At 32.7% G+C, this 22,233-nt stretch overlaps 1 protein-coding gene across 1 annotated transcript in view; it reads left to right on the top strand.

Annotated features, from left to right (window-relative positions):
- Positions 1–19,014: 19,014 nt before the first annotated feature.
- The window catches only part of HELRODRAFT_97596 (hypothetical protein), a 44,128-nt gene continuing 40,909 nt past the window's right edge, over positions 19,015–22,233 (top strand). The window contains exons 1-3 of the mRNA XM_009014335.1: positions 19,015–19,129; positions 19,380–19,541; positions 21,901–21,959. Coding sequence (XP_009012583.1) covers positions 19,502–19,541; positions 21,901–21,959 — 99 coding nt within the window. The 5' untranslated portion in view covers positions 19,015–19,129; positions 19,380–19,501. The remainder of the gene's footprint in view (positions 19,130–19,379; positions 19,542–21,900; positions 21,960–22,233) is intronic.

The following is a 22,233-nucleotide window of genomic DNA, read 5'->3' as shown; positions in this document are numbered from 1 at the left end:
TATAATCATTGATGTTCACTACATTCACGAGTGTACGCTGTCTTCACATGCTCGTATTCGCACTAGCACCACCTACATACATACACCACCCACACACGTGTGGTGTGGTGTGGTGTGGTGTGGTGTGGTGTGGTGGGCATGTAAATGGTCAAAGAAAAAAACTTCCCACCTCACTGCACTCTTCAGCAAATAAAAAGATGTACGAAGCAACCATCGCCATGGAATGCATCTAAATGAAGGCATTATGTATGACCGTACAGTATACAAACACACAAGTGTACACACACAAGTGTACACACACATTTGAATATGTACACAAACACACACATACATACATACATACAGAAAGACATAAATACAAACATTTGCCCACTCCAGAGCCCAGATGTATATATTAATAATAAACAAGAGTTCTACATGGCACTGCGTTACGTTTATTTGTTACTAGGCGTGTTTTTTGCCTGGTGTTTGCCTCAGTTCTTTTTATAACATTTCATGGGGAGAGGTTAGTCTGTATAATAGAATGTGTATGCATCTATGTTGACGTGTATATTATTGCTGGTTTGTGTGAGTGTGAGATTGCATGTGTGTTTGTGTAATTGTGTAAGTGCGTTTGTTCGAGACGTCCTGGCATGTCATGTGTGACGATGTTTGCATTGACGCCTGTGTGTTTACACATGCATTTGTGTGCTCCTCTTGCCTTCAGGAAGGGTAAAGTTTGTTTTTATATTTGTGCAATGTAGTGTTTTTCTAAACGCGAATAGTTATGTGTGTACGATTGACGCGTTTGTGTATGCAGACATGTGCGTACGCTTTTGTATGTGCAAGTTTCAGTACGTGTTTTGGCTGTATCTACGATGCACGTACATACACGTTTATGTGATAATGTTTGTGCACGCGATAGCGTGCACACGTACGGTTGTTTTAAGATTTGCTTACGATTAATTTACTCACATCCTTAAATAATCTCCTTGAGAATTGCACCAAAATAAACAACCCTCTCGTCTCAATTCTTTAAATCATGGCAAGCCAAGCAGGATGACTGTATCTACGCTCTATATATTTACTTTCTAAATTTATTGTTTGTGTGTATGTATGTATGTATGTATGTATGTATGTATGTATGTATGTATGTATGTATGTATGTATGTATGTATGTATGTGTGTATGTATGTATGCGTGTGTGTATGTGTATGTATGTATGTGTGTGTGTGTGTGTATGTATGTGTGTGTGTGTATGTATTGTACACTTCTAGATGTTTTCGTTAATTATTATGTCTGTTACTAATTAAGTAAAGGAACTATACGTTTTTTTTATTTATTTGAATCAAAGGTCTGTTTTTGTGTTATTTGCTTGAATTATTTTCTATAAATATATTTTTGTTTGGACAAGTTAAAGAGAAAAATGTTGTTTATATCTTTAAAAAAAATAGGCGAAATTATATACATATCTTGATGGTTAAAGATTAATATAAATTATTATCGAGAATGAAATGAAATCTAAAGAAGAATTAAAATAAAATTGGACTTTGAATGAAAAATAATTTAATATATTCAAGCCACGAGGATTATAGAGGCCATTAACATCAAAAGTGCTGCATTCGTTGGATGATGATTTTATTAAGTAATGCTGATTTGGCGAGTTTGCTAATGAGTTGCGCTGCTACTGAATGAACGAGTGAATGTGTGTGTGTGTGTGTGTGTGTGTGTGTGTGTGTGGTGGGCGATTAAAGAATGAGTGAGTGAATAAATAAATGAATGAATGAAGGAATGAGTGAATGATTGATCAAGTGTTTCTGTAGTGACGTGAGTAGCAGTAGTTTAATGGTAGATATTTTTTCTTTTTAATTAGATTTTTTTGGCAGTTCAATTAACATCATAACACGCAGTGAAGTATGCGAGAACTCTACAGTACTGCTACAAAGTACAATGTCTATTAAATAACAAGAACAACTTCAAACGCTATTATGTATGCAGTACTTAACATTAGCACAAAGCACAATACACACCATGTACTACATAATACATGCTACAACATAAGTTTCAATTCGTTCAACTCAAATTAGGTTGCTCTTCAGTCAGACAAGACACAATTAGACAGAGACACTTAAGGTGATTCTTACTTAGATACTAGAATAACAAAAACACACACATACACACACCCGCACGCACATTTACACACGCACACATACACACCACACACACACACAAAACTGCCACTTAAGCAAACATATACATTATCATAAAATTTACGCATACATCACACGCACAGGTATGCATGCCATCAAGCACACACACACACACACGCACATCACGCACACACACACACACACACACATGCAAGCACCATATCCACATGTTTTTGGTACAGCGGGAATTTAAATTTCGATTATAAAATGAAAGATAAAATTATTACCACCACCATCATCTTCATTTTTGATGAGTTATTTTTTTCAAGTTTTACTGAAAAATTTTAAATTTAAAAGATTTTCTCAATTTTAAAATATAATTTTTTTTATTAAAATTTTAATTTACTGAAATAATTTAAAAAATATATATTTAAATATTTAATGCACGGTATATTGGAAAAAAATATCTACAGCGCCAATTCAGCAGATGAAAAACGAATGAATGATTAAATGAATGAATATGTAAATGAATGAATGAATTAGTGAATGAATAAATTATTGACTGATTGCATGAATGAATGTATTAGTGAATAAAAGAACAAAAATATCGATTAACAACAGATAAATAATTATGTGCATAAATGGAAGACGAATTATTGAATGGATGGACCATATGTGAATGAATAAATAGACGAATGGATGGATAAAAGAAGAATAAATAAATGAATGAAGAAACGAATGAATGATTGAAGAAACGAACGAACGAACGAACGAACGAACGAACGAACGAATGAATGAATGAATGAATGAATGAATGAATGAAGCCCACCAGACACAAACGTGCAAAACGTAAAATTAAAATGCGTAGATAAATAAATCATCCTCTTATCTGCGTTTAAAACTTTCAATACAGCCTCTTTCAAACAAACACACATCACACTATCATTTCGACATTTTTAGAGAAAATACATTAATTTTAATTAAAAAATATTTATATTTTTATATTTTAAATGAATAAAATAAAAATAATAAAAACAATCAAAATGGCTGACAATGATGCCTGATTGGACGGTTGCTGCTGTTTGATTTGATTTAATCAAAACAATCAACAGTTAGGTATTAACTTACAGATGTACACACACAAGTTACTAATGCACACACACACACACACGCTCGCACTCACACACGCACTCGCATACAAAAAGGAATAATACAGAAGTGAACGTATACCAAATATTTTTTTGTTTCCTGTAAAGCATATACATCAGTGTTTATTTATGAACAAGTACATAATGCAAGTGTCCACTACAAATTTTTGTTTATTAGCTTCGGGAAGGTGTATGTAGAGAAATATTTTATTTTGTTATCTTCTATTTTTTTCTTTGTTCTTTTGCTGTGCCAAATTATCGTGAGATAACTTTACTTTTGTACGTGCCATAACTCATCGATTGCACTGATGTGTATGAAAATGCGTGCTCATGTGTGTGTGTGTTTGTATACTCTTGTGTATGTGTTTTTGAACGTTCATGTATGTTTATGTGTGTGTATGTGCGTATATTTATGTGAATGTGCGTATTTATATGTTTGTTTATGTATGCGTTTGTGATGTATGTATGTGTATATCTGTATGTTGTATGTATGTATGTATATATACATCTGTATGCGTGTATGTTACTTTGTGTGTATGGATGTATGTTTGTAGTTATGTATGTATGTATTGTTTGTTACACTTGGGGTTTTTAATTCTATCTCTGTAGAAATTTCACATTTCAATCTGATAATAATGAAGCTTTTTTCAAATTTTTATCTTGCAACTGTGTGAAAAAAATATTAAAGTTGAGCATTAATCAAAATCATAATCGGTATCATCATCATCAACGTCATCATCGTCATCATCATTATCATTAACATCATCATCATCATCATCATCTTCGTCATCGTTTTACCATGGTTGTAACCACGGCGTGACGACTGTTTCAGAATGAGAAAGAGAGAGAGAGAAAGAGAGAGAAACAGAAAAAGAAAGGAAAAGAGGGGAAGAGAGAGATTGAATGAAAGAAAGAGAGAAAGAGAAAAAACAAAACCTAATAGAAATAAGAACAAAACATCGAACTAAAATAGTCTGAAATAGAAATTTAGTTGAAAATAGAGAACTAATAAAAAGTTTTGTAGAATAGTCATATAAATAGATGAATAATTGAAAGCGCAACAAAACTGACAACCAACACATGCACAAACACACTTACACATGCATGTACACACACACATGCACACATACATACATACACACATACATACAAAGGTACATAAATAGACTGACATATAGAGACATTCAAAGTAGCAAAGCAAACGAGCAGGCAGGGGTCAGTCAGAGTATATATTGAGTTACATCATCGACACGTCACGTCCATAGTTGCTGCGTTGGTTGATGACGTCATTTTATGATTTTTTTCCATTTTTGTCATCCGTTTGTTAACGACGCCCGTTCTGCTGTGTCTTTTGTTTTGCTGCTATTTGTGATGTTTTGAATGTTGGGGTTGTTATTGTGAGGCTTGTTATTTGTTGTTATTTGTGGTTGTTGGTTGGCAATATTACTGATTAATTTATCTGTCAGTAAACTCATTGATGCGACAATTATTATTTTATTTGGAGTTGATGCGTTTTCGTACTCCCTGCGGTTGAGTCACCTACGTTATTGATGGGCTCAGCGTATATGAAACTTGCCGTGCGGGATGTTGCTGCTGCTAAATGTAAAATATTGCAACTGCAACAACAACTACAACAGCAACTGCAGCAACTGCAGCAACTGCAACTGCAACAACGCAACAAAACATCAAAACTCAAACAAAATGAAAAAAAGCCACAGCACGCTAACAAGAAAAGAAATGAAAATAATGTGCGATTTCTAGCGAAACAACCCAATAACAACATAATAACAGAACTATAACATTGCCTGCCGTAACATCATCAACAAGATGCCGGCATCTGGGATCTCCTGTCACATTAGGCATCATTTCTTTCCACGGATCCATCTGTCTGTCTGTCCGTCTGTCTGTGTCGAAATGTCTTCATGTTCATTTTTTCGTATGTCTGCGTGCGTATTTGTCTGTCTTTGTACATGTTTCTTTGTGAGTGTGTTAACATCTGTGAGTATTTCTCCATCTGTTTGTTTCTACTTTGCACGTTCGTGTTAGTACGTTTGGGTATAAGTTTGTAGATGTTTGTTTGGTTGTGCGTGTGCATGTGTTGCACTTTTGAGAACTGATGTTTAGTTTTATCTGCGCAATTTTTAATTTATACATTTTTAATAGTTTGCAGGCGTGCGTTTCGCGTGTTTGTATCTGAAGTACTTCAAAATTGGTTACAATATTTTTTAGTAAGTGTATTTTTTAGTTTTTTTTTGGCTTACAATTAATTTTGTTTGCAAATTATTTCAGAGATTGTGTTTTGGCTTTTAGACTTGTAAGATTGCACTCTAAACTATTAAAATGCATGTACGAAAGTTGTATTAGTTAAAAAAAATGGACACAAATATTAAACTTCAACCGCGTTACATCTGATACCACAAAATTTGATAAATAATATTTTTCTACAACTTTTCAGCAATTCTCAGTGGACCAAACAACAAACACAATTTATATTTTTTTTCCAAAATTTTATTTTCATTTATGTTAATAAATACTATTATTATTCATAATAAAACAATTAATTACAGTCAAAATGTAACAAAAACCAAAAAGGTCCATGAACATGTTTAACATGTCCATGAACATTAATCCATGATTTATGCTATCCCACTGTTCAAATCCCAAAATACATCAATCCTTTTGATGCTCCATCGTCCAAATGTTATTATCTTCTTCTTATTTATTCCTTTATTTTATTTCTAAAACATTTTATCACATACATGCACAAAAACGCACGGGCACATAAAAGTAGATACACAAAAGCACACATACACAGACATACGAACACACATACTGAGTTTGAAAAATTATAGACAAAATAGTCATATGAAATTGACTTTTTAAAGCATTTGGAAAATAGCTAAGTAGACAAATATTTTAATATTATCAATAGATATCCATTAATTTGTCTTTCTTAAATAATATAATCTAATAAATCTATTCGTAAATAAATAGCCAAGGCACGTGATGCCATAAAAATAAAAATTCAAGTGGATCGTTGAATGGAAAAATCGTCTCTCTCCCTCTCTCTCTCTCTCCCTCTCTCTCTCTCTGATGTATTTTAAGTTTTGTATGTGCGTTTTGTGTGTGTATGTTGTTCGTTTTGAGCATTTTGAATGTATCTTTTTGTATTAAGCAATCGCGTACGTGTTTGTTGTGTGAGTGTATTTGTTGTATGTGTGTTGTGTATGGCTTATTGAATGAAAAAATTGTCTGTGTGTGTGTGTGTCTGCATTATGTTTCCTGGATTGTATTGTATTGTATACGCGTATCAGTTACTTCAGTCTGAGTTTGTCATTGCGATATACAACACGGGGTCATTCGTCGTAGCGTATCGTTGCATTAATTTAATTCAATTTAATTAGCATTTAATTGGAGGAATTCATTAAAATATAATTAATAGATTAATTGATTTATCGCGGTTAATTAAGTGCAGACTGTTTGAAATAAAATAATGAGTTTATGAATTAGCGAAATAATAAATAAATTTTAAAATAAATTTTTAAATAAATAAATGAATAAATAATTGAATAAAAAATTTAGGTAAATTTTCATGAATGCCCCTAGCACGACGATTGACAAGAGAGGATGATGTATGTCTCTTGAACACGAACACTCAGTTATACATAACATAATGGTATTCCTGTACAAAATGTGAAAGCGGGCGAACTTTGTGTATTTTGGTATTTGTGTATGTGTGCTGTGCAATCAGTCTCATTCATCATCCACACATTTTTCACATATTTGTATATATACATGGTCTTGTTACAATTTTGTTTACGTGTTTACACACACGCACACACAAACACACACACATAAACGCTACCCATAAACAAACATACACACACGTATATCTATATATGTATTGTATATATACATTAAATGAAACCTCTAAAATATTGTAGAATGCCTCCGCAAAAGCAAATAGAACGCATACGAATGATACAAACATTTATATCTGCACAGTACAAATTCATGTGTAGTACACAAATACAAATGTACATAGAGGTTTATGTATAAAAAGATACAAATAATTGTATGTGTTTGCATTTATGTACATATTCGGTTATAATACGCACGAATGTATTGCATGAATGTGTTATACATAAACGTTCCCATTGCATACAAAAGCATGTATTGTGTATACCTAAGTAGGGTATTGTATACAAAAATATGTTTTGTATTTATGCGTAAATGTATGTACACGCACGTGTGTAGTGTGTACATTGTGTTACGAGATGACGTGTACAAGTAGGAAGTTGACAAGTGTGACGAATTGTCATGCCATAGATTTTGTCGTTGAGTTTGTTGTTAGATGATGTTTTTGCTGATGCTTACTATGTTGTTGTTGTTGTTAATGCTATGTTGTTGTTGATGCTATTTTGTTGTTCGTGCCATGCTGTTGTTGATGTTATGCTGTTGATATTATTGTCGATGTTGTTGTTTTTGATGTTACTAAAGATTAGTGGACTGTGTAACTTTATCAGCGTGACCGGTTGAGTTCAGTTTTCTGGTTTTTATTTAAGTAACAATAGAATTAATAGGAATGAGAACATTTAAAATTAGAATAATGGATACAGAATGCAGAAGATTTAGACAACTTTGACGTAAGGGGTCATCCTTTTGCTTGGGTGGGCCGAAAATTTGACGTAGGGGGTGTCATCATTTTGCGGGGGGGGCTGAAAATTTGACGTAAGGGGTCATTATTTTGTGGGGGGTGGGCCAAAAACTGTAAATTTTTGTGGCGTGACGTAAACTACTGAGATATATATTTGAATGAATGACGTTTAACTACAACAACAATTAAAAGAAATGACAGGCACTATGCTTAATAAGATAAGGCTGAAGTGACTAAACTGGAGAATAAGTATTAACAAAAATAACGCAAAGATAAGAACATTAACGTCAACCAGCAGAACCTCAACAACATAAATTACCATCATCATCAACAACAACAACATTAAAAACAGTAACAGCAACAGCAACAAAAACTGTAACAACAACATCGAATATAATAACAACAACATCAAAATAGTAACAATAACACCAAAAATAATAACAAAGACATCAAAATAGTAACAACTTCTAAATAGTAACAACAACATCAGAAACAGTATCAACAAGAACAACAAAAACAGTAACAACGACATCACAAACAGTAACAACGACACCGGAAATTGTAGCAAGATAGTATGAGTAGCGACAACAAAGACACGAACACCCACACCACCACATTCACATCAAAGCTCTTCACACGACAAACTTGATAACAACTTCCAATATTTTCCACATCTCCATAGCTCTCCACATACAAACGCCACACAACAACACATACAATCAAACATACAGAGGGCAATGCGTATAAATGTACACACAACAACACGAATGCCACAACAACAAAAAACAACACAGAACACACACAGAAACACACACACACAAGCATGCTGCTAGTTACACAGAGGTCATACTTTCTGGCATGCTAATCACACGGACACACGCGTACACACGCACACAAACACACATCTCTCTCTTTATTTTTCACTCTTTCTCTCTCTCTCTCTCTATATATAAATATATATATATATATATATAAATTAACATTCACAACATCACATACGTTATTATCACTTTCGTTATACTCATAAGTGGATCATAAACACACTCAAATCTACTCTATATATTATATACTATATATAGTTTATCAGTATATGTATATATATAATACATACACGCACACACTCATATATATATAAATATATATCTATTATCATATACATCATGTCATATATATATATATTTTTTTATATATATATTTTATATTATATATATATATATATTTATATATATATATAATCTTATTTTATATATATATATATATATATATAATGTGTTGACAGAAATCATATTAATCATTTTTCTCAATGAGTTTATCTTTGTCTTCAAATCTATGGTCATCATCATTATCATCGTCATCATCGTTGTCGTCATCATTATCATAAAGCCAAAGCATCATAATCATGAACCGTAGCATCATTATCACAACCACAACATCATTATCATAAAAATGTAATTAGCTTCTTTATTCAGTCATTGTTATTAACGTAGCAATAAAATCATAATATCGAGGGTATCAAGAGATATTTCTCTTTGTATGTATATACAGATATATATATTAATATAATTTATTACCTATATGAAAATATATATTTACATACAATTTTACACATGTATGCACGCACACGCACACATGCTCACACGCGCGCGTGCACATAAACACACAACACGCGTGCACATAAACACACATACACGCGTGCATACACACATATGTACACACACACACATACACACATACACACATTTGCTTTTTTCTCTCATACAACTACTTTCTCATGTCACCACCACTACCATTACAAACAATCGCCGACACACCGAATCGCTTTATTAATTAAGAATCTCGATGAAATTTAATCATAAAACTTCAGAATTATCCTTGACGGCATTTTTAGTTTATTGTTTTTAGTTTGTTATTATTGCTTTTCGTATTATTATTATTACCACCAATTATTTCTCAATTAATTCTCAAAAAAATCGTCGACAATACACACATATACCTACCACACAGACACACACACACAGACACACACTCACACACACACACACACACACAAACAAACAAACACACACACACACACACACACAAACAAACACACACACAAACAAACACACACACAAACATACAGTGCATGTGACTATAGCTAAATGCGCGATACACATTTAATGCGTGTGATAGTAGGAGATATCTTTTGGCATTCGAATCCAGTCATCACGGTAGAGAGCAGGTTCAACAGCCGTTTTAACAAATGCCACCTAATAAGAGTTTTTTCTGAAATTCTCCGAAATAATTTTGTTTTATTTATTTTATTATTTTAATTTTTTACAGTTGTAAAATCGAGGTAACAATAAATTGAGTTTAGACACACTCACATTAAAAGAGACACATGACATAAACAACATATACACATAAATAACGAATATATAATAAATTTTGTCAGAAGCAAAAATTTTTACTCAGGATAAAATTTCCGTAACAAAAGTTTTAAAACTCGAGAAAAATTATTGCATTTGAATGAGGCAGCTTGAATCTTCAGCGTCTAATCAACATCACATCTGCACGGCAATCAATAACAATCAATGACCGGTCACTATTGTCTGCTCTACAAAGTTCTACACTGATGCTCCTATACAAAATGTTTCGCAGAGTTTCTTATTGATTGATGCATGTTTGAAAATATAAAAAGTTCGGAAAAATTTCACTTGTCAAATTTTATGATGGAGAACTGTCAAGTGAGTAGGTTGAAGCAGAAATGTGAGAAAATTTTGAATGGTAAATAAATGGCAAATATGTACGCGGAGTTTCTTGCAGCAGAAACGTGAGCATTTTTGTTGTGCTAACAACATACTACAGAAAACAACAACAACGTTTCAACACGTGTATCCAACGTTAACAAACTCTTATTAAATCGACTCCACACACAATGAAAATCATCGGTGCACAGAAATAAAGAAATGAAACACAAACTTGCACAAATACATACAGACAAATACAAAAGCAAACATACAAACGCAGGCATATAAACATAAATATACAAAAGTATACAATAAAGCAACGTCGCATCGCCTACCAGATCGATCTTTCCCGCCTTGTTGAAAGAAACATTAACTGACGTCTGCTCCTCCCTCCCCATCCATAGACTAACATCTTTTAAACGTTCTCGAATGTTCTCGAATGTTCTCGAATGTTCTGGAACACGTGGTACCAATTTTAGTCAGGCCCGAGTTAACATAGAACTTATTAACTAGTGTGGAATGAGTTGATTACGGCATGTATCGTTGTTCGATGTGTGCATGAGGGAAAGTTTTTTATTCATCTACTCATTCATCCGTGCATGTCTGTCTATACTTATTTGTCTTACTACTCATGTTTCTATTTTTTTATTTCCAGTCATTTATTTGGTAAATAAGAAAATCACCAGGAGATCTAAAAGAAAAATAACTTCTGCAGACCACCTTAATTAAAATGTAATTGAGTGAATGTCATAGCAAAAAAATAAAAAATTTCAAATGATTAATTCAAATTGTAAAATAAAAATTGTATTCATGTTTCTATCCTTTCATCTATCCAACCATCCATACATTCACCTATCTATCCAACCATCCATTTATCCATGTATCTATACAACCATCTATTCAGCTGTTAATGCAAACAGTTTATTTATCTGTTCATGTAAAAATCCATTTATCTATTCACATCTACCTATTTCTATCTATACATCAATTTTTTATCTATCTATATTCAACCATTCATTGCTTATTCATTATTTTCTCATACGGTTTACAAAAACATATCCCAAATTATTTCACGGATAAATTTAATAAATCTGTTATTAATTTTTATATTTATTTTTTATGAAAGCCAATAAGCTACTAATCTGAAACTAATCATTCAACTGAAACCATCCATTTCAATTGTTTACCCATTCATCCATCTATCCATCCATTCATCCATCCATTCATTCATCCATCCATCCATCCATCCATCCATCCATTCATCCATCCATCCAGAACTTTCTTCATTCATCTACCTGCCTGAGGTAAATTTTTTTTTCATTCTGTCTCAATCAAGAGCCACCCACACATAGTTCAATTAATTTTACGAAGCATACATCCTTCATATATGCCACTATCATCATCATCCTCATCATCATCATCATTATCATCCTTCTCATCATCATCATCATCCTCATCACCATTATTTTCATCATCATCGTCGTTATATAATCGTCATCGTCATCATCATCATCATTCACAATGACGTCACTTAGCGACGGGTCTAACCTTACGTGCCAGCCATACAGATCACCATGGCAACCAACTTGAATGATAGATACATAGACACACACATAAACACACACACATACATAAATACTGATAGATAGAAAAAGAAATAGATACATAAACGTGGCTAGACAGACAGACAGACAGAGAGACAGATGAAAAGATAGATAGTTGCATAGATATACAGATAGATAGATACACACAATATAGATACACATAGAAAATAATAGCAGAATGTAGAAATAAACATACAGACACACAGACACACACACGCACACACAAAAAGACACATACATACGTAGATAATAAACAGACGGAAACATAGATAGGTGGATGGATGGATGGATGGATGGATGGATGGATGGATACAGTCTTATCTCGGTCATCTTTTCATTCTTTTTATTTTCCACTGGTCACGTGACCGTTTTAACTGTTACATTCAGCTGCATTGGAAAATTGGAAACATGATGTAAGAAAATTAAAAAGTGATTTCTAAACCAATCTAGATGGAACCATCATGCTCATGCATTTCAATATTTTAAACATTTAATTTTTATAAATGAAAAAATTTTTATAACATAAAAAATTGCATGGTAAAATGTAATAGTTATTTATTGCTGATTGTTTTACATTGAGGAAAAAAATAGATTTTTTAAACACTGGAAAATAAAAAAATTTTAATTTATATCCGTGAGCGTTCATCAAATCTTTTCTTACCTCGTAAATAATTGAGGCCAGAATCACGGAACACGTTTTTGCGGGTCATAAATTAATGCAATAAACATTTAATATACACGCTCTAAAAAACTGCATGCATGCATGCATGCATACGCACACAAGTAAACGCAAACATGCATAAATATATGTTCATGCATTATACAAACGTGAATTTATGTACACATGTAATCTACTTGCATACAAAATCTGTATCTACGCGAAAATAACCACACACGTACCTACCTAAATGCATTCTTTTCCGTAACCACGCGCACACAAACTCACACAAACACAATTACGTACATGGAAGGAGGAATACTTTTTCATATTTCAAATGAAATATTTAAAAGCATACGCCACGATGCATTGAGATTGCAGGACCCACATGCATTCAAGTTTGGAGATAATGTTGAAGATTGTAGATTAGCATAAGAACTACTGCAACCAGCCAACACACGTGCGCGCACAAACACACAAAAAATGTCTACACTCAAACACACGCATGCATGTTCGAGTACTGGAAAGTTGAAAGTACAGACATTGACAATTTCGTTTATCTGATACTAATACGGATAATCTTTTTTAGTTTATTTAGAAAACTACATAAACACAAATACTCATTCGTTGAGTATACATTTATATATATACATACGATAGATACATTTAACAACGAACCGACAAACACACACACCACACCCACAGATACACACACACAAACTAAACACACACACACACACACACTCTTAACATACACACGCACACACACACATTCCTATTAAATAATTTGGTTACAAAGACGCGAAACCTCATACATACATACATGTTAACATTCCTGTGAACCATCCACTCCCTCATGCAATCACTACTTGAATCGCTGTGAAGAACGAAGAATAGAGTTGAAGTATTTTTAGGTGACGGCACGCCATGGTGGGTTGCCAATGCTGAAGTTGGTGTACCTTCCTCTTTCTCTCTCCCCCCTTTCTTTCTCATTCTCTCTCTCTCTTTTTCTCTCTTTCTATCTCATTCCTCACAAATGGATGATTGTTCTTTTGTAGATGTCTTTCTATATTTTCCATCCATTCAATTCCCACAACGTATCGAAAATGTTATTATAAAAAATGAAAAAAGTTTGAAAAAAATAAAAACATGAGTAAAAAAAAGACAGAGTAAGAATAAAAAGAGAAAGAGGTAGTAGATTATCTTTTTATGAACATCTCTCTATTTTTTCGTTTGACTCATTGTTTCACAATGTGTTGGGGAGTTAATAAAAACAAATAAAATGGAACAAAACAAGAAAAATTTTGAAAAACAAAAGATGAGAAAAGATAAAAAAGCTAAGAAAAAAGAGTGTGAGAGAAAGAGAAAATGAGATAAAAAGAAAAGGAGGGAAAAACGGAAAAGAAGAGAGATGGAAAGAGAGAGAGAGAGAGAGAGAGAGAGAAACAGAGACAGACGGAGAATACAAAAGTGCGGGTTTAATGCGAGATTTTATTTTCCACGATATATCATTCTTTCTCATATTCGCGGAAGTTGAAAGTCGAGTAGCTTCATGTGTGAATTTTTGGAATTATGAATTTGTGAGTACGTATAAATCTAGAATCTTCGGTAACGTATTAAATTTGTTTATACGCTCGCGAATGTATTTGTTTGTATGTTTGTTGCATGATTGTCTGTTATCTGTTTGTTGTATGTCTGTTGCATGTATCTTGCATGTTTGTTGTTTGTTAGTTGTACGTGTTACATATTTTTTGCTTGTTTGTTGCATGTTTGTAGAATGTTTGTAGCATGCTTGTTGTATGTTTGCGTTTTTTAATTATTCAAGTTTGTATACCTCTATAAATGTATATGTAAATTGTTTTATTTGGTTGTTTGGTGGTTGGTAAGGTATGTATGTGTTTTTCTCCATGGCGATGGTGATGACTGTTTATGGTTATGAAGATTTATGGTGATCTTTTACTGTCTGTACAGGTTGTTTGCTGCAAAATGTTTGTTTGTATGTTAATAAAAATTTGATGATTTTTTTAGAACGGAAGGAGTAGTATGTGCATTTTTTCCCAGAATCTTCCATTATCGCCATCAGTTTCATCATAAAAATTTTTTTTATTTTTTCTCCGTTATAGTTCAACATTTCTACTTATTTCTGTTTTTTTTTTTACATTCCATTTAATTTTGAATAAAAATATCTTAGGTTGTATCAGCAATATTTTCAGATCGTGAAATCTTGAAAAATTTAAAAATTATCCTAAAAAACCAAAAAAAGAACTTGTTAATTGACAGAAACGTCACAACAATATCCACCAACCATTCAACCTACCAGCCAACAACAAACACATCAGCATGGAAAGGCCAAGCCGAATGCTTATAAAAAAAACATCAAACAATTATCGATATGAACATTATGAACAGCAGCGTTTAGTTTTGAAGATGGCATATACAATCAATGTATGCATTCCCAACGCTTAACAAGGTAGCATTTTAAACCTTGGTTTGAACACCACAAACAAGACAGCAGCAACTACAAATCTCTATAAAACTAAGTGTGCATGGTTCACAACAACAACAAAAGCAACGACACGACATCAACCAAATAGCATCGTAACATGACGTTAAACAAACAAACAACTACATTAAAAAAACAAACAACATTTCTTCAACAATGATAATAATAAAAAATCCAAAAATAATAACAATAAACAACAACTTAACCTTTTGAAAGTTCAAATTTTATTTCACCGCTGTACATACATCCCATCTCGGTCATTTTTATTTCTGCGTTATTCTTTTCGGTTTTTTAGTGTTTAACTTTTGATGACGTGAAATTTACATGAACATAAACAAACAACCCCGTTACACGTTTAGAAAAATTGCACACACACACACGCATGCACACACACGCACGCACGCACACACACAACTCTCTTTAAGTAGTGTATGAGAGTGTGTAGCTAACAAAACATATGTGATGAATATAAGGAAAGAAATAATTTTTCACTGTTGGTTGGTTGGTCTGTTTCACATTTTGCACCAATAAATTTTGGATATTAATTTCGAACTGTACAATTATTACGATCTGTTTATACAATGTGTACATGGTGTGTACGTGTGTGTATATTTGTGTGTGAGAATCTATGTTTGTTTGTGTGTGTGTATATATGTCCGTTAGTGTTTATATCTACGTATGTATATGTGTGTTGTGTATGTTCATGTTCGATTGTGTACGCATGTCCTTAATGTGTGTGTATGTATATGTGTATTTATGTGTGTGTATGTGTGTGTGAGTGTGTGTGTATGTACATATTTGTTTGTGAGGAGCGTGTAACCGAGCACTTGCAATGTTATTTATGTATTTTACACTAAAAAGTGTAAAGTAAATTTTAATTGTTTGTTTATTAACTTTTATGTACCGGCTGACGTCTGCTTGTTTAACCTACGTGCAAGGGTTGGGTTGTGCTGTTGGGCGTTTGCTCTTCTTTGTTTGCAGATTGTTGTTGTTGTTGTTGCGTTTCAATTGTGCAGGTTCAAAGAGACACGTGTTTGTTATTCGTTGTTGCTTCGATTTGTTGTGTTTTGTTGACGTGTTAATTTGTTTGTTGTTGTTATTTGGGCGTTATCCGTTTTCTTTGATAAATACGTTCTGTGTTTCGGGCTCTCTGATTCACTGTTGCATTCTAACATTCGTTCGTGTAAGTTTATTTTGTTTATGTCTTGTTCAGTTATTCTTCAATCATACACACACCACAAAACACACACACACAAACACACACACACACACACACAGAGCCACAAGTGAACACGCAAACATACGACTACACACTCACACCCAAGCAAACTGTTGACATGCACCCCAAGCCCACATAGAAAAATAATGATTCAGTCTTTCAATAAACATTCACTCACTCATTTTTTCCTTTAGAATCATCTGCGAACGTGACGTTTGCTGATGAAAATGTTTACTTTACATACAAACAAACGCGTTTGCAGTTCAAACTTGTTCACAAACAAAATTGTTTGCAGTACAAACGTGTTCACGGTGCACACAAGCTTATGTAGTATGAACCACAAACTGTTTGTGTACACTGCCATTATATATCGTTGGATCAACGTTTTGACGAGTGGGGTTTTACCATATCAACAAACAATTTTGTTCATATCGTCATCATCATCATCATCACAACCCTCGAAACATTTGTTGTTTCACATTCTGTTTATTGATGAATTTAATAAAAACTGTTGGTATTGATAGCATCAGCCTCTGCAGGTGCATGCATGCATCTCATCTCTTCAGGTGCATGCATGCATCTCATCTCCTCAATGCATCTCTCTCAAGAAGTACACAACATGCTTGTTCAGTCATATATATATATATATATATATATATATATATATATATATATATATGCCAAAATTCATACACTTATATATATATATATATATATATATATATATATATATATATAGATATATATATACGTTTATACATACAAATTCAACATATGTGTATGTGTGTTGTTTAATTTCTTAGCTCATAAACACTTTTTATACGTTCGGTGCGATGCGTAAATCACTGCTGCCTATGTGTGTGTGTGCGTGTGTGCGTATGTTTAATGCGTTGACTGCAGATGAGTAATGGATGTGTGTGTGTCTTTTAATTTAATATATACGAATATTATATATATATATATATATATATATATATATATATATATATATATATATATATATGTATACGTTTGTGTGTGTGTGTATGTGTGTATGTATGTATGTAAATATACGTTTACCCGTGTCACAAAGTATTCGCGCTTGTTTTTATATTAACAATATTTACATGAACGTGTCTGTTATGCATTTTAACCATCTAACTGCAATAAATAACGTCAGAGAGTAAACTGGATGGTTCCATTTTTAATATTGAGGGGGTGTCAAGTTATACAAATTGAGCGTTTCATTGTATTCAGAAGATGATTGATGCTCTCCTTTATGATTCTGTTGCTTCTGTAAACATGCGTAATGTGAATTGTTGAATTGTGAATTCGTTCATCTGAATGAATGCACTGATATTGCGCTCATGAATATTCATTTATCTTTAGCATTCTAAATAAATTTTGCAATTTTTGTCATATATTAAAATTTAATTAAAATTATTTTTAAGATATTATGCATAAATGCATTTTTAATGTCAACAATGAAGCAATTTGTAAGATGAGTTTGTTTATATTTACATTTATTCGCATAATAAAAATTCATAATAATTGCGTGTGCAAACAGTAATTTTCATATGTACACAGACACTTGTGTGTGTATATGAGGTGTGCACGCGTCTGTGTGTACGTTTGTGTGTGTTTTTGTGTGTGTTTGTTTGTGTTTCCGCTTTATGTGTCAGTCTGAGAGTTGATTGGAAAATTGATACAATGGAAATAGTTGAGAAATAAAAATTGTTGACTACATATGCCGTTGGTCCTGATGATGATTGTGAAGACGATGATGATGATGATTGTGATAATACTGGTGATGGTTGTGATGATAATAATTATAACGTAGTGATAGCAATACTAACGTTAATAATGTGACTGAAATGATGATGATGATGGTGATGGTGGCGATGATGATGATGATGGTGTTTTTCTTAGTTGGGTATTTAAATTTGACGACGACGATGAAGATCCTAAGATGATTAAATTTTAAAGTCGCTACGTGATTAAGGTACAAGATTACGTGCTATCAAAAATGCAACATGCCCAATGATAATAATGACTGCAATATATGTGATGAAGACGAAAATGTCATAAAAAACATCAATTTTAATGGAAACATTTTGCAGCCAATAACGAAATAGAACTTAAGTATGAGACTTGAAATAATAGAACGGGACGCCATTAAACATTTCTAATAAATAATAACCTCAATAAAATTAATAGCCATCACAAATTTTTTTCTCAGAACTTTCAGACAACAAGATGTCCCTTCAAACACATGACCAGCCACAACAACGACGACCAAATAAATCTCCCCCCACCACCATCACCAACATCGTCATCTTTGCAATTTGTATGGCCAGTACAACACTGACCAGAGCATCAGACGAACAGGATTTTTATTTTGACCCCTCCCCGGTTGACCTGGAAGTCACTGAAGGGTCGACCGCCCACCTTAGGTGCGATGTCTCAAACAGGCACAAGATCGTTTTCTACTGGACTCTAGACGGTCGGTGGCTCTTCTGTCTGATGCTTGTTTGATGATGATTTGGTCATCAATTTCGTTGTTATTTTAAACGTTATTTTGTAAATTTTTTGAAAAATTGTTGAAAAAGCGTAACAATGGGATACATTTATTTCTAAAAGAAAATTTTGTTTTTCAGTTGAATATAATTTCAATTTAAATAATTTTTGATTGCATAATGCATAATTAGAAATTTATTCTATGAAAAAAAAAGAATTTTAAATCACTTGAAAAGGCAAGCAGCTGACAAACACAGCAAGACGCTACCAAGACGACAGTGACCTTAAAATTTTGAAGGTCAGCCGGTTCAAGGACGCGGGTTCCTTCCGTTGTGTGGCCACCAACATTTCCACTGGCATGGCTGTTAAGAGCAAGGAGGCCAGACTGCACATCAAATGTGAGTTGCTTGTATGTGCGCGTTTGCATGTGTTTCATTGTTTGTGTGTATATGGATGTGTATGTGTGTGCGCGTGCGTATATGGATTTGTGTGTGAGTGAGTGAATGTTTGTAATTTCGTGTTTGTTTTGTTTTAATTGTTGTATATATTTATTTGTGAAATCACTTGAGTTCTACTACTACTACCACTAATAATAATAATAATAATAATAATAATAATAATAATAATAATAATTCTTTTGAAATGTCAATCAAGTGTTTATTCAGTATAATCCTCTACTAATTAATACGCATAATTGATATTTGTCATTTTATTTAAATAAATATTTTACACTGAGTTTTTTTCAAAAAGAAATTCTATTTTTAAATCAATCAGTTTAGAATATGGAAATAGGAAAATAATTTTGTTGACGGCAACAACGAAGATTATTACAAAACAACTAACACAACCAAACACAACACATTAACAACAACAACAACACAACAGTAACATACACAACAACAACAAACAAACGACAACAATGATTCTAATTAAAGCAAACATGAGAAGCTTAATACTGTGACAAAGTCGACGCACACATACACACGCACGCACACATACACACACACATACACACAATACAACTCCACACACACAAATACAACAACACACAAGCAAGATAGAAGGACAATAAAAGTCATTAGCAATAGGAACATTCCAATTTAACATACATCTTGTGATGATGATTGCGATGTTGTTGGTGTCAATGATGATGATGTTGGTGATGATGTTTTGTTGATGATGATAGCACTGATGTTGTTGGTGATGATGATGATGAGTCTAACAATTATTATGTACACACACACACAAACACAGGAACACTCTAGTTAATTAATTAATTCGTTAATTAATTGATTGCTTGATTAATTTATTAATTAATTCAATTAATCATTCAGTCACTCACTCATTAATGTCGCACAACACAATGCAATACGTCATTTCCTGTTTATGGCTTAGTTTCACTTTTCGTTCTTTTGTATACTTAACATCGTTAGCCTATGTTGCCTCGTTTCTTTGACTTTTTATTGAATGTTGTTATTGTTGTTGTTGCTGTTGTTGTCAATGTAATTGCTATTGTTGTTGTTGTTATTGTAGAAGTTTTTGTTGTTGTTGTAGTAGTTTAAACGAGTATAGACGAGTAGTAGTAGTCGTAGTATTAGTAATAGTAGTAGCAGTAGATAGTAGTAGTAGTAATAGTATAGTAGTAGTAGTAATAGTAGTAGTAGTAGTTGTTGTAATAGTAGTTATAGTAGTAGTAATGATATTAGCAGCAACAGTAGTAGTAGTGGTAGCGAAAGTTAAATTAGTGATAACTACCGTATAGCAATGGTAGCAGTAGTAGTACTACCAATACTACCAATGGCATTATCGTTGGTATTTATATAGCGCCAATTATAATTTTGAATTCTCATTGGCAATTGTTAGAGTAATCTTAAAACAATCTTATAATCTCAATACTGATTCTGATTGCTTTGAAAATTTACACTGGTTTCATTTCGAATGTAATGCCGGAAACAGAAGCAGTAAGTAGCAACAGCTGTAGTAGAGACATCAGCCACAGTGGCTACATGTATTAAAAAAAACAACTAACTAGAAAGATTAGTAGCAACAGTAATTAAAAGAATTGAAAAGTAGCTGACAAAATTTTTCATGTGATTGACAGGTTAGTTTAGACAGTGACTATATTTTCAGTGGTAATATTATAAATCAGTGTGTTGTTGTTTTAATGTTCTAACTATGTCAAAAACAACAACAAACAGACAAACAAACAACAACTAACAACAATAAAAATAATATATACAATAAAAATAAAGTTAATACGGTTGATGGAAAGCCAATGATAACTAATCGCACGAACAACTCCTGTTTGTCTGCACGCTGCTGTATGTGAAACTTCAAACTGATAATCTGATAGCCTGGCTTGGTCACTTGCATGTAATATCACCACCATTTGGTTCATTCGTTCGTTCCTTTGTTCGTTTGTTTGTTTATTTTCTCGTTCGTTCATCCGTTTGTTCGATTGTTCGTAAGCTCGATCGTTTTTATCTTCATTCGTTAATTCCTTAAATCGTTCATTGTTCATTCGTTTATTCACTCATTTTGTTGTTCATTCGTTTATACGTTCATTCGTTTATTCATCAGTTTTTTCATTTATTCTTTTATTCATCTATCTATCCATTTATTTATTTAATTCATTCATTTATTATAAATTTATGAACTAAAACTTGGAAAACCTGTAAGGAACGTTTAATGAAAAGTGAACAAGTTGGAAAAAATTGTTACCTTTTTAATGAATAAATTGCAAAAATTTTATATAAGACACGCACAAAGCAAATGAATGGTTTACACAAGCAAACAAGCCTAAAAATATCAGTTTGGTCAAGTTACATCGTTTAAACGTTACATCGTTACATCGTTTAAACATTCAAACGTTACAAACAACAAACATGGCAGCATCGAATTTTTAATGTATTCATTATCTCCAAAAGAATAGGATTCTATAGCAATACCATCAATACGCACAATACGAATGATACAAATACTACATAAAAACGAACATGATAGGTTTCATGTAAAATACAAAAGTAGGTACACATAGTACATGTCTGTATATAAAATAATTAAATACTAATTAAAAATAGAAACAATTGA

This window comes from Helobdella robusta (genome assembly GCF_000326865.2).
Source record: "Helobdella robusta unplaced genomic scaffold HELROscaffold_13, whole genome shotgun sequence".
NCBI classification, from domain to species: domain Eukaryota; kingdom Metazoa; phylum Annelida; class Clitellata; order Rhynchobdellida; family Glossiphoniidae; genus Helobdella; species Helobdella robusta.
Note: the sequence above shows the minus strand (reverse complement) of the source record. Positions and strands in the feature narration are given on the sequence as shown.